A 15,351-nucleotide genomic window follows, 5' to 3' on the forward strand; every position below is an offset into this window, starting at 1 on the left:
ATCATTCGTTAGAAAACGAGTGGGGACTCCGATTATCCAAACGCCAATTAACCGGACAAGAAAAAAAGAAAATGCTAAGTCGGTTTTTTTTTTGTTTTAAAATACATCACATATTATAATTACTTATAGCTTATTTGCTTATTTTGTTCCAGTTAAATATTCCAAAAAAAATTATTTGTTTATGGTTACGAATTTTATATTATATTACATTCATATTAATAATAATTAATACATACATACAATTATATAACTTTTGATTTATGATAAGTCATGTGTCAATCATCCGGATATTTACTTATCCGGACCACTCTTGACATTAATTAGTCCGGATAATCGGAATTCTACACTTCTACTGTATGTAGGATATACCTACCAATATGATAGATAACTTTTAAAAAGCATAAAAAAAAATAAACCAAAAAACAATACAAAATTTGCTTAATAAATTAGTATAACCAGGATTCTAGTTTTAGAAGGTTACCATTTCAAATGTCAATCATTAATTGAGGTTATTAAGTTACTCTTGATTGTTTTTAATTTCATGATAAAGAAAAAATTATTAATTTGATATTTTTTCATTTAATTTTTTAAAAAAATGAGCTATGTTTCCACAATATTAAAATTTTAATAGGTAACTAGTAGATATACTGACATTCAATTTTATTACAACAAAAATTATTGTTAAAACAAATAAAATTTGTGATATTTAAGGATCTTTAGAAAGTTGTCTTATTTTTTACACGTTTAAAAAATATTAGTCGTTAAGTATGATATTATTAACTGTCAATAATTATTAATATTTATATTAAATATATATAATTTTATAAAACGCTATACAATAAATATCATAGTTCCTACAACAAAGAATTCAAAGATAGATAAGTAGACTTTATATGGGTTGGTGATCTGGCGATAACAAATAAGTACCAAACTACTAAGTACAATAAATTAATAAGTATAATATAATATGAATTAGGTAGGTATAACTATTTTTATTAGTGATATCATAAGTTTATGCCGTTTATGGAATATTATTGTAACGATAATATTAATTAATCTTCGATCTGATGATTCAAAAGCACACAAATTAATGAATTAGACAACCGAAAATAATATCTATTATTATTTGATTTATCTAAATGTTGTATTAAAAAAATTTAATATCCATTTAAATTTACAATTTATTTTCATTTTTTAAATCAAATATAATTTTAAATAATAATAAAATACAAAATTGATACTTCGAATACTTAAAAATATTGTCCTCTATAATTTGCATGATAAGTATTTTTTCTCTAATAGATTATTAAAAATTATAAAAAAAAAATATACGTGAATTTAATTTATCTACATTGCCCGTGGGTCTGAGTCCTGAAAGAAAAAAAATATTGTGCTAACAGTTTCTCAAACTAGTAATTACGTATAGTTCATAGTTGTTGTTAAATAGAGAATTTTTATTAATTATACTATTAACTAAGACTTATTATCAATAGACTTAAGAATATATAATAAACGTGTAATTTGAAAATCCAAGTATGGAAAATCGTTTTTCAAAGCTTCTACGACACTTATTAAGTCAGAATTTTTCTTCCACTCATCTGAAAATTCATCCTTCATTTTCAATTCATTTTTTATCAGTAAACGGTAGTTTCCTTTTTTAACCGTATCCAAGAATTTTCCATAGTTTTGTTTGTAGCTTAAAATATGGATATTCTAAAATAAGGTAAGTACAATTAAAAAATTAGTAATTAGTATTATGAGAGTAAAATTACGAAACGAATTTTACTAACAAATTACAATATACATGATATATAAATGGTTTATAAAGGACACTAGGACAGTTTAGAATGTTTAGATACCCCAATTCTTTCTGATTTACATATAATAAACTTTAATTCTGAACAAACAATAATGGCAATAATGGAGCAGTGGCAGTGGCCAGGGACCAAGGAGTATTTAAAAACAATTATAATTAATATGTTAAATGTCGGAAGTTAATTTATTATAAAATTCATATACCTTTATAGATTTTAAATTAAAATTGGGATTTGTTCACAAATTACAACATAATTCCAATAGCATTGAAGTGTATTTTAATGAGAAAACTAGGTATTATAGGTATTAATCAAATTGCAGAAACATCGGAATGTAAGTTTTTTGTGTCATAATATTATACTTATATGCATCTATTGACTATTAACACTCAAGCATATTTTTTTTGTAAAACCAATTACTTCGTATGTATGTATAGTAGATAGGAATATTAGATGAATAATTGGAAAGATATTGTCGAGTAGTTGCAAATACAATAGTCAAATTATTCCCGATCGAACTCGGAAAATATGAAGTATAAAAAATAGTAACCTTCTAACTAATTTATATATGAAAGAAAATAATAGTTTTTTCCTATAAAAAACGTTCATATACAAATAAAAGGAAAAGGAGAACAAACGCTTGTTGCTATCCCGTATCCGTGTGTACCGTATTATATGCTCTAAGAAATAAAATATTCTTGAGCCCGTTTATTATACAATTAAAATGATTTTTCTGGTTGATTGTTGACCAATGACCAATGAATAATACTAGTACTTATTAATATTATACACATTACACGCCTAATAAATACTTATGTTTCTCATTAATGAAAGCATTCACTACAAAACAATTACGTGTTTTTCAAAAGGGACAATCGTTCTCTTCTGAAGAATAGGTTTTTGGCTCTATTACATAGTTTCTTCACCGATTTAGTGATTTAATAAGTAATGTTTAATACATTTACACTGTATAGAAAATATGTTACAGTATTTATGCAACCATGAAGGGGGGGTTAGGCGTTGTACCCCCACTTCCAAAATAAGTATTATCTAATTACGCTACAGTCTGATAGTTACCAAATATTTAAATAACTAAGTTCAATGACTTGTTAGATAAATTTTAAGAAAAATACACACTTTAATTTTTGTAGCTCCAATATCTTCAATATTTCTTAAGATATCATTAATGCTTTTTTGAATATTAATCATATTATCATTTAAATATGTAAGTTTATTCTCCGATTTAATCTTATTATTTTTTAAATCACTTATATTCGAATCTAACTTTTTGCATTCCTGTAAAAAAATAAACAAGTGTTAATTTTATTGTAACTAAGGTTTATAATTTATAGATATTTTATTAAAAAGAATATTTTTAAGTTATAAAAATAAAGTTATTATAGTTTACTGAGTACCTATCATGTTATATATATATATATATATATTTTTAAATAAATTATGATAAATTCACAAATATATTATGTTATAAAAATATTATATACCTAATGACCTAATTTAATTAAAGAAACTATAGTACATTTATAATTGTATACAGGTCTAATAGTAAATGTTAGACTATTGTATTCAATAAATAGCATACAATAAAACATAACCAGAAATAATAATTTAAATTTAATAATAATAGGTACATCAGTATAGTTACAGTTTTAATTTTTTTGATATTTATTCGTAGATAATCAAGCTTCTTCAAAAATTTTTGTTTAGCTTCATTTTTTCCCTTTAAACGAATATCTTTGGCTGCAACTTTATTGTAAATTGTTTCACGTCTTGATATGCATACTTCTAAATCTAACATTATTTTTTCCAATATTTTTTTTAATTGACTTTCTCTTATCTATGACAAAATAATATTATACAATATATCAAAAATTCTATCCATCAATGGTTATTTTTACCTGCATTCTATGAATTTCATTTTTCATAATATCAATATCACCTAAATCACCTTCTTTGTTTTTAATTTCTTTTTTAATTTCAATAAGTAATTGAAGTTTGGTATCCCATGATTTACTTTCACATTGTTTTTCCATATATACATTTTTTAATTCATTCAATTCATTTTTTAATAACTTTAATTGATCTATAAATTCTAAACACAGTTTCTCGTTTTCCTAAGAAAAATTAGATAGTTTAAAGGGTAGGTAAACATTTTTATCTTATTAGATATTATAAATATAATTTAAAGTATCTTAAACAAATGAAGTTTATAAAACTAAATAACTAGTTACATAAAAATATACCATACAGGTACAACTATACAAATATATACCTACTACAAGTTAAGCAATTAAAAAAATTGTGATTTTTGGATTCTAATTATATATAATTGCATTATTCTATTGTTCATTACCAGGGCTCGGGTTTTAAAGCGTAATATGCAACTAAAAAAGTATAATCAAAAATTAACATGAACTAGTTATATAAATGAATAAAAAAATTTGAAAAATTAATTTAAATTAATATAAGAATTAACCACCATGTATTTTCAGTAATGAAACTGACTATATAATTCGACAGAATATTTTTTAAGCATAGAAAACGAACTCCCTATATCCACTGAAGTGATCGGTGTATAGTCATACTTATCATACAAGAGGTTTCAAATTACAACACTAAATCATAAATTTTGAAATGGTCGATATCGATATTATAGACATACTGACCGTTTAGGTACTGTAGGCTATATGTAGATTGATAATCTATAAGCTTCATATATTTAATAATCAAGCCGACAACGAAAACAATAATAATCCAATATAAGCATTTAATCCGCATTCTGAGATTTACATTTCTTATTCTTTTTTTTTTATTACAATAGCATAATAAACATCTAAAAAATCTACAGCTGGAATAGGTAATTGAAAAAGCGAAAAAAGCATTTATATAAAAAAGCAAAAATAAATTGGTTTACTTGGAATCAGAATGACGTGAAACGAGATTATGTATAAAAATTAGATGTCCATCTCGTTTATAAATAAAGAAGCACATACTTTAAAATTCGAGCCCTATTCATTACATTTAAATACTTGAAGTTTTAAACTCTATACAAGAAAGTCTCATGGTAACAAAAAAAAAAAATGTGTATTAAATAGAAATTTGTTAAATAGAATTACATAAATTTGGTTATATTAGGATTAAGTTCTCAAAAATATATTTTTTTTAATGGAAGTTTTATTATATTAACATAATATGAAAGTAAATTAACTAATTATTTATTTTTATGGATTTATAATTAAGCAAAAAATTACTTATTCTAGTGTTCATATTAACCTTTAATTCAGCTAAATAAGAACATTGAATCCATTCATTTTCATTCAAAAGCATATTACTTTTGCCTTTATTTTGACTAAATTGTTCATTAAGTTTCAAAATTGTATTCCTCATGTTTGAAAGTATTTGCTTATACTGATAAACTTCTTTGGACAAAGAAGCAATTTCTTTTTCTAGTTTTTTATTTTTTGTTTCCATTACTAAATCATCTGAAATATTTATTTATTTATTTATTCAGACGGACTAGTGTTCAATAACAATTTTAAAGATGAATATAATAACAAGATGCATTTGAACAGAAAAAAAACGTTATAAAAAACAGAATAAAGATAAATGAATATAATAAAATAATAAAAAATAATACACGCAGAAAGCTTAGTAATAATATTTACAAAAAGATTCAATAAAGTTAAAATTAAATAAGTACATTTTGATATCATAGGATAACTTTATAGTTCTATCGTTTAAAAGATCATAGGGTTAGTAAAAGTTTTATAGGTTTTACTAATGATTCTTAGACAAGGCCATAGCCAGAAAAATATTTTGGGGGGGTTAATGTATAAATATGTTATATTATGTAATAAAATATGAAATTCTAACTATTCAGTCTTATTTCAAAAGAAAAATTCGGGGGGGGGGGGGGGGGGGTTGAACCCTGAACCCTCCCTGGCTACGGCCTTGTTTCTAGACTAGTTAATTACTATTTTTTTTAAAACATTTAAATAATGTTTATTGGAACTTGAAATATTGTGTCAACCATCTGATGAAACAAAATATTATCTAAAATTTAAAAAATAATACCTAATTAATTATGAAGTAATGGACCCGGAGTGCGATTGCTTCACTATTGTATTATTTTGCACTTATCAATATTTAACGCAAGGCTGGGCATTAACGAATTTTTAACTCGTTACTTTTTTTTAAAGATTAACGTGTTCACTTCAAGTTAATTTTATTCAAAAATATTTAAATTAAGTTAATTTTAGTCCAAACAATAATAAACATTTTTGAATAGTATTTTTAGAAAAGTAGGTTTTTTGGTAGATAGTTTATACTTTGATGTATCATTTTAAATTTCCCCAGTAATTTTCTTGTGCACAAAGAAAAACTATCTAATAAACATTATTGTGTCTGGAATTTTTTATTTTAAAAATTAGAAAATTTTAACTTTAAATTAAGTTAAGTTATTTTTTTTTTAAATTAACGTTTAACTTAACGAGTTAACGAAAAAAATATGAGTAACTTTTAACTTAACTTTATTATTTTAAAATAACTTAACTTGGCGAATTAAAAAAAATCGTTAACTTGCCCAGCCTTGATTTAACGATAGGTAAATTGTTTATGTACAATGTACATTCAGGTCTGATGGACGAATCTAAGATGGAAAAACCGGAGATTCGATCCCAGGTGTAATATTTTTAAAATTTTTTTTGGACGTCAATTGTAGGTATATATCGATGTATTTTGCTTTAATATTTTAGCCATTTTAGAACTTAAGTACAGACTAAGTAATAAACTATATAAATGTATGTTTTGTCGTTTTCATAATTTTATAATTTAAAACGAAATAAGTAAAACGTAAACCCCAGTTTTATATCCTTAAAATTCTTAAATAAAACTAAATGTTGATAAAATTCAAAAATATTTAGAACTTTGCATGTGTATTGACGTAGTGTGTATACCTGTATATTGACTGTATTAAGTATTATAAAACTTTTTCATAAAGTTTTAAATACATTTCAAAATCTTAATACTAATAATTGTCAACAATAATTATTGTATTATCTAAAACCTCCAAAAATAAATCAAGATATTTTTAAAATCTCATAAAATTTCCTAACAATTTTTATAACTCATATCTATATTAATAAAAGTAATTTTTGTAATAGAAACTTTTTAATTTTTAAGATACCTACCTTTAAAATATAATAATTCAAGGGCCCAGTTTTATTATATATTTATATTTTGATGATTTGACGAACTTTGCTTAATTAAATGCACGATTATAAAGAACTTCTTAACCGCAGTTAAAATAAAATTTATTTCCGATAAAAAGACAATAGAAAAATATCGAACAAAATAATTTACAATACCTTTACCTCCAGTTATTACAACACAATTTTTATAAAACATAATACTTGAAAGGGAATTTTTCCATCAAAGAAGTTTCAAAATAGTTAAGTTTATTAGAATTTATAGAATTTTGAGTTTTAAAAATATAATTTTTATAATCTACTTTAGATCGAAGTTTAAAGTTAGCACGTAAATTAGAAAAATTATTGTAATTTATTTATGAAAGAGTGTTTGAACTTTAAACTTTGATAGCATATGAGCATTTTTTTCTAATAAATTATAAATTTCTTAAAATTAAACTAAATCTTATAGCTAGGATTTTAACTAATAATGTATATTATATTTTTTTTATAATAATTATATCATAACAATAATTATTTAAAAAAATTAAAATAAAAGACATTGACCGAACCCTTATTATGAAATTGAAATACATTAAACACGAGATTCCAATTAATAATTATCTGATGCCTAATGATCACCTTATAATATTATAATCTTAATGCAGTACATATATAATTATAAACAGTATATCATTCAAATACAAAGGTTCAATATTTTTAAAGATTGAAAGGTTAATTAGTGAAGCTGGATGATATTATACAACTATGAACTTTATAAGACGTAATCATCGAAATAAATTGGAATCAGAGTAGATAGTTCACATGAAATGTTAAAACTATCCGAATTAGATAATAGAATTTTGAAGACTTTTAATGTGGTACCTATTAAATTGTTTTAAATTAATGTAAGAAAAATTAACTAATAGTTAATACAATCATAATTTGATTTAACCGATGTGAGAAACAGCTTCATTTCTTGTTAAAAATTGTCACTTGAATAACTAAAAAATTATAATCACCTAAGTAAAATATTTACTATTTAATATTTATAAAAAAGACATTCTTATAAAATAAAATATCAATATAATTGATTTGAATTATAACATTAGATTTTATTTATTTATTGAGGTGACAGGTTAATTATTATTAAATGTTTGAATATTTAATAAATAGATTAATTTAACCTTGGTTAAATGCCCTCACTGCATTGGTGTTTTTATTATTTAACTCATCGATTACACTTTTTAGTACTTTTAATTAAGATAATGTCTAAGATAAAGTTTAAAACGCATAAGTTGATAAACTTATGCATTTTATATGAATTGTGGAAAAAATTCTCTCCGAAATAAAAGTTAATCAATTTATATATTTGTTTAATAATAATTAGGATCCGGATTTACATGTCCTAAAAACTATCAAAAATGCCAATTAAACTCAATAGTACCCTTAAAAATGTACTCACATTTTTTAATAGACAAGCAAGCGAGAAGAAAAGGATGGTTTATCTTTCATATTTTTAACACGTCTTGTTTGTTCAAATTCGATAACAATAGATTTCATAACACCTGACCTGCGGATAGACGTAGGTATACATATGCAAATGCACTAGTCATCGAAAGCAAGTTCGAAAAAATGTTTTCCTTCTTGAAAATGAATAATTCTAATAAATTGCCAAAAATAAACATACACCTAATAATTTTAAAGCCTTTTTTCTATGTTTTGTAGACTTATAGAGGATATTTTAGATAATTCATGGGTTTATGAGTAGTACACAAGCATCATGGTTCATAATAAATATGTATTTTGAGAATGAAGAACCAATAATACAAAAAATGGAATAGCTTTTCCCAAAGACCATAAAAAGAGGTTAAAGAATTCAAATTATTTTTAAAAATTAAAATTGGATTATTATAAAAATGTTTATCTTTTGCCAGCTTATTAGTTATTAATTAAAATGCGTAAAAATCTAATCACCCAGAACCCCCCCCCCAACTAAACTAACAATATGACACAAAAATAAAATGACTATAACTTAGGAACGCTCAGTATTTAATGAACTTTAACATGACCTATATGCCCATCTTATTATTGCCTTAATTAAAATAAAATTTTCTAAACAATTTTAACATATAATAATTAATTGTTTTTATTTATTAATATTTTTTTTTATTCATTATTCAATGTTAGTGATTTATATATAATTTTATGCGTGCTCGTCAAATTATATCCTCAATTCTTATATTGGCGATGGGAAATTTTTTTTCTGGTTTCATATATGTATAGGTACCTATATATTTTTTAAACTCCTGTTTTAAATCAATCAGATTATTCAACTCGTTTTTAAAAACATCGTGCTGATTTTATTGTGCAGCTTTGATGGTCTACACTTGCTACCAAATTTATCTAAACGTACATGGGCGTTCCCAAGGAGAGGGCAAGGGGGGCACTTGTTATTGTAAGGAACAATGTTATTTCCACAGCAATTGGTAAAATTTCCAATAAAAAGTAAGCTTCTAAAAATAGGTCTACCTATGTATTCAGATTAAAAAATTTTGCCCCTCCCCTAGAAAAATGTCTGGGGACGTCCATGTAAACATATACAATTTATAGCATTAATGAGTACTAATGATTTGGCGAAATATGTTAGAAATATAATTTTTATTATCAATATAATAAGGTTGAGTATTAGAAGGTTCTGGTATATTAAACAAAATAATATTGCGGCTTATAGTTTGACCTAATGAAGTTGAATTAAAATATTAAATTTTAACTTTATGTGAGACAATTACACAATGTTACATTTAGTTAGCCAGATTTTAATCGAACTACTTAGAAAATAGTAATCAAGCTTACCTCGAAAGTTACCATCAATGTTAGTGAATTTTAAGTAACTTATTTTCACACGAAATCAATTTATTGTGGCCAATGGCCATAAGTTTATTTCGAGTAGATTTAATTCATTGATTGTATTGATTGATTTTATGATTTTGTTTAATTTATGTAATCCATTATAATAACAAAAGGGACAAATCGTTATATTATATTAGGTATATATTAAATATAGAATAATAATAAAGTAATAACTTTTGTAGAAGTAATTTGGCTATGAGCAATGAGCATGTATAAAATGTATAAAAATAATGAATTAATTGAACTACGGTTGTAGGCGAAGTCGGCAAACGGCTTATAAGTTATAACAGTGGTAGGTACAGTAGGTACCGATTTAGTACCTAGGTACTTATGTTTGTTGCCCGAAGACTGTTAAACATTAATAGTTCAAATACATGATAAATATTTTTAAAAACAAAATAAGTATTTATTTGTTTAGAAAAATGTAGGTATGTTAAAATGAATACCTACATAAGTTGTTCTAATAACTCTTACACTAAATATACACTAACATAAATAGGTATATGACTAATAATACTTAATAGTACCTATGTCTTTGCAGCGCATTATAAATATTATAATGCATTATTATTACGTATAAATCTCAAATTTAAATGTTAAATCCAACCATGAACGATTAATACTGACTACAAAACAATTTACAGAAATCATAAATAAACCAATAGGTATAAACCGTATTTAATCGATATTATAATCAATGGTTATTGGTTGTACATAAAGCTATTTTGAAAATCAAAACTAATAATTACTTAATATTTATAATATTTATAAGTATAGAATACATAGATACTTACATTTGCGTACTTTTACAAGTTCATTAAATTGATTATTAAGTTGAGCTAATAATTGTACATTTTTATTTTGTTGTTGAATCCAAGATTGTTTTATGGAATAAGTTTCTTTTACTACTTCATCAATTTTATTTCTGACTTTTTCAATTTGCATTTGAGGAGTCAAGATATAACCATCCTAAATTTTAATGAAAATCAAATACAAGGTAAATATCATGTAGACATAGTTAAATATTAATTAAACATTTTTTAACTTACATCATGTAATTTTTTTACAATTTCTAATTGTTTATTTTCTAAATCAATTTGTTTTGTTTTATTTTGAATCTCAGTATATAATTTTTTTAATTCAGAATCTAATGTAGTTAATGCAAATCCTTGATCATTCAGATATTTTGTGTTTTCTTCTATATCTTGTTCTAAATTAGAACTTGTTGTACGACATTGTTCTAGTTTTAATAAAGCTTTAGATAAATTATTTTCAACTTCAACTAATAATAATTCCTAGATTTAATATTAAAAAAAATTAATATATTTTCAAGAGAAGAAATAATAATATGTCATACATGTTCTTTATTTTGAACATTAATTTCTGATATTTTGTTATTTATCTGAACACAAAAATTGTTTGAAAACAATTGTTTTTTTATTTCATTTAAAATATCTTCTTCATGTTTTAATTTCTGATTTGATACTTTGTTTAAAAAATGTAATAATGCATTTGTTTCATTTTTTATAGATATTTGTTCCTGCAATTATAATTTAATTTTTAATTTATATTAATTTATTCAATTACTTACATAATATACTATACCAATGTAATTTGATCTAAGTTTTGGTGTTGAAATTCTGTCATTTGTAAAAGTTTAGAATATTCTTCTTTCAAGCAGTTGAACTTATCTAAACTTGTTTTAAAATTATTTTGTAAGTTATTTTGCTCTCGTTTCAATTTATTCAAATAGTTGAGTAGATCTTTATTCTTATGAAATTCTTCTTTGACACTACGTTTGTAACTGTTGGCTTCCATTAATAATGTATGATATTTATTTTTTGCTTCTCTGAAAAATGTATATAAAATATAATTAATACAGAATCTTCTTTTACATTATCTATTTAATATGTTACAATTATTGTGAATTTGTGATACAACATTTTTTTTTTGCTTTTATTTTTATGTAGGCATCTAATATTAAGTCATAATCTGGAGTGCCATCAATGGGACTGACTTCATCATTCACGCCTCCTACATTCTTCCCTCAAATTTACTTATGGCACATATTCTATATTTTGTATAAATTGTAAATTTTTATTATTTTAAATAATAGTAAAAGAAAAGTCTTAAAAGATACATGTTCTAATTTTTGTTTATCATACTGATTGTTTTAGAATTATAATAAGATTTTGAAAAAATTATTATGTTTAATGTTTATATTTTGAAGAAGAATACTTTTTCTTATGATAATCATAAATAAAGTGATTTGCCTAACATGCTTATCCCTTTATTTTCTTCAAAATTGCAGTTAATCAATATCTAAACGACATAATATTTTAAAATTCTTTAGATTTTTTGTATTAATTACCTACCTAAGAAGTGTCCTGTGGATATTACCATCTTCTGTTCTTCAATTGAGAACCCTTCACCTTTTTTCTATTATAAATTATTTGGTAGATAATTTTGATATATCAAAACAATATTCAAAGGTTCATTTTATGATTTGGAAGGTATGAAGGAAGACAATGATAACTTAAACAGTAATTAATATTTATAGTTTCCAAAATATGTTCAATGTAAATAAACACTAGATTCAACATTACATAAATTTTATACTTTGTAAGACTACTTTTGAAAACTTTTTGTCAAGTGTAAACATTAATAGTTGAAAAACAATTGGTTTAGATTTTGAATTAGTTATAAAAATTTAAAGTTAAGATTATCCACAAAATAATTTGCATTGCAATAGAGAGAGCAGTAAGGATCTCATTTGATAAACAGACAGAAGTTAATAATATCATCACAGACTTTAAGTAAATATATTTAAACATTCTAAACATCAACATTTGAATAATTTAATAAAATAATGGGGGGGGGGGGTGAACATACTTGGTGAATCATTCTTTTTATAAACAAACATTTTGACCTATTGGTTCAATAATGTTATCATATTTATTATTTATAAGAGGAATATATTGAGTATAATAAGCTCTTAAGCAAAATAAAAAAATAATAATTTCATCAAAATTTTTTTTTAAATTACAATTTTTGACAAAACAAGAATATTTTCATATGGTTCAAATTAATAAATTTATATCATAAAAATGTTATGCAATAATTACTGAAAATCATCTTTTGTCCTCATAAAACATTTATCACATTGTTGAATACTAATTAAAACATCATTCCATAGTAATGTAATCTTAGCATTATCTTCATTAATAGCGTCAAGATCAATTGAATTGTTTATAACTTTTTGTCTCAAAACTTCTCTTTCATTAAACTTTGTCTCTGCTTGTTCACCTAATTGTTTCATGCGATCTTCCAATCGAAGAATTTCTTGAGTTAAAGACAATAATAACAAATCCTAGATATGACACATAAATAAACTTAAAATAATAATTTGAAATTCTTAACAATTAAAAATATCGGTCATGTGTTATACAATATACAATATTTTGTAAACTTCTAATTATTGATTGTTCTATTTTCATTTCATATTCGTATAAACATGAAGTTATCTAGAGACCTAGAGTTGACTGTATGAATAGAAAAGTTCAAAATTATCTTTTAGATATAAAAATTACCTGTTTTTGTTGATCATTTAATAATTTTTTTTTGTATTGTTTAGCTTCAGATTTTTTTTGATTATAAACATTAAATGTGATTTCTTGTTCTTTTTCATACTTTACTAGTTCTTTTAAAAGTCCTCGACTAAAATCTAGTTGTCTTTTTAAAGAGGAAACTAAATAGTTATAAAATTTATTAGGATAAAAAATAATAAATAGGTACCAAATAGAAAAATATATACATTTTTTTGATTCAATTGTAGTTTTAGTATGCATTTCAGTAAAGAGTTGTTTTTTTTGTTCAATACATTCTTCCACGCGTTCTTTTGTTGTTTTTAATTCTAGTTTCATTCTATGAAATTCATTCAATAATCTATGCTGAGTTTCAACTCTACAAGCAACATTATTTATTTCATTAATGAATGAAGATTTTTCTTTTTGTTTGGATTTAATTGAGCCATCCTTAAAACAATATTTTGAATTAATTTCAAACAATTCAGTTATATTTTAATAAAAATAAATATACTTACAAGTGTTTGCAATTCTTTTTTGATGTTTTCTCTTTGTTTTAATAAATGTAATTTTAATGTCTTCTGAAATCTTACCATAACAGGATTATTTGGTTCTAGTACAATTAGTTGGCTATTATATATTTCTTTATTTATGGATTTAGGGGTTATGTATGTCATCTCACTATTTATACTTTCAAACCCTAATGATGTATTATCTGAACTCTTTTTGGACGTTTCTGTTTCTATGTCTAGAACACGTGAATAATAATTATCAACTAAATTTTCTGATTCTGATGACATATCTTCAAAATTCAGTAATTCTGTATGTGAAGTTGAATCCATTTCATTAGTTTGCTGATTTAATATATTTTCAAGTTGTTCTTTTGCTGAAACAGTATTCAACTTTATAAAATCAGCTAAAAAACGTATATCCAACCATTTAGTTTTGTAGTCAATATTAATTGTTCGTTTATAATATAAATTATCTGGTGATTTATCCATATGAAAGTTTCTGAATTTAAATATTTATTTTTTCTTTGTGTAATATTTATGAATACAGACATGCAGTACAATAATACATTTTATAGGCCAATGGGAATAAAAGAAAATTAGAATAAAAATACCATTACTAATGGAAGAGATCTTTAGCTGAGCTTTAGTTACGTTTATGATACTATAAAATGCATACCTATTTACTTAAATTAATATTATGTCTTATAACTTTAACTCACCCACAAGGTTAAGACTTTCATTATTATCTTGTGATTCATGTAGATTTGATGTAAATTCAACAAGATTTTCATTGCACTTATCATCTTTATGAATATTTTCAACTTCATTATCATTTTCCAATGTTCTTTGTTTGTCTCTAGATTTATGATTTTCTGTCTCAATGTTATCCATTTCAGATTCAGACATTTCACCCTTAAATATTTTATTTATTTTAAATAACAAGACATTATGGCCAAAAACTATTTACATGTACTTTAATAATATTATATAAGTATGTGGTACCTATTACTTCAAACATATTGGTTACTATGGCAATGTTTTTAAACAACAAGTATTTATGATTTTTCGAGGGGTGTAGAACAAAATTAAAAAAGTATCTAATACTAAATAAAATTCACCACTTATTAATAAAGATTTGTATAAAACTTATTCAAGTAAAAAAATTAATAATAGTGATATCAATTATATCCGTCTTATTGTCTTCACTTTTAATATACCATTGATAATTATTATTAAATAGTATATTATTTTAATTAAATAAGCTAGACACATTTTAAGGCAATATTAGAATGTCAACTAAGATATATCACCATTTATTATATAC

The 15,351-nt window shown here is 23.5% G+C and overlaps 1 protein-coding gene across 1 annotated transcript; it reads right to left on the reverse strand.

Annotated features, from left to right (window-relative positions):
- Nucleotides 1-1,167: 1,167 nt before the first annotated feature.
- On the reverse strand, nucleotides 1,168-15,282 carry LOC114132393 (coiled-coil domain-containing protein 40-like). Its single transcript, XM_027997846.2, has 14 exons — nucleotides 14,747-15,282; nucleotides 14,034-14,401; nucleotides 13,746-13,965; nucleotides 13,522-13,679; nucleotides 13,057-13,301; nucleotides 11,537-11,780; nucleotides 11,289-11,471; nucleotides 10,981-11,226; nucleotides 10,726-10,900; nucleotides 5,106-5,314; nucleotides 3,731-3,946; nucleotides 3,478-3,669; nucleotides 2,952-3,110; nucleotides 1,168-1,713 (listed from the first exon to the last, which is right to left on the reverse strand). Exons 1-14 carry the CDS (start codon nucleotides 14,931-14,933, stop codon nucleotides 1,474-1,476), a joined length of 3,042 nt encoding a protein of 1,013 aa, XP_027853647.2. The 5' UTR covers nucleotides 14,934-15,282; the 3' UTR covers nucleotides 1,168-1,473.
- Nucleotides 15,283-15,351: the final 69 nt, after the last annotated feature.

Source organism: Aphis gossypii, chromosome 3 (assembly GCF_020184175.1).
Source record: "Aphis gossypii isolate Hap1 chromosome 3, ASM2018417v2, whole genome shotgun sequence".
Taxonomy (NCBI): Eukaryota; Metazoa; Arthropoda; class Insecta; order Hemiptera; family Aphididae; genus Aphis; species Aphis gossypii.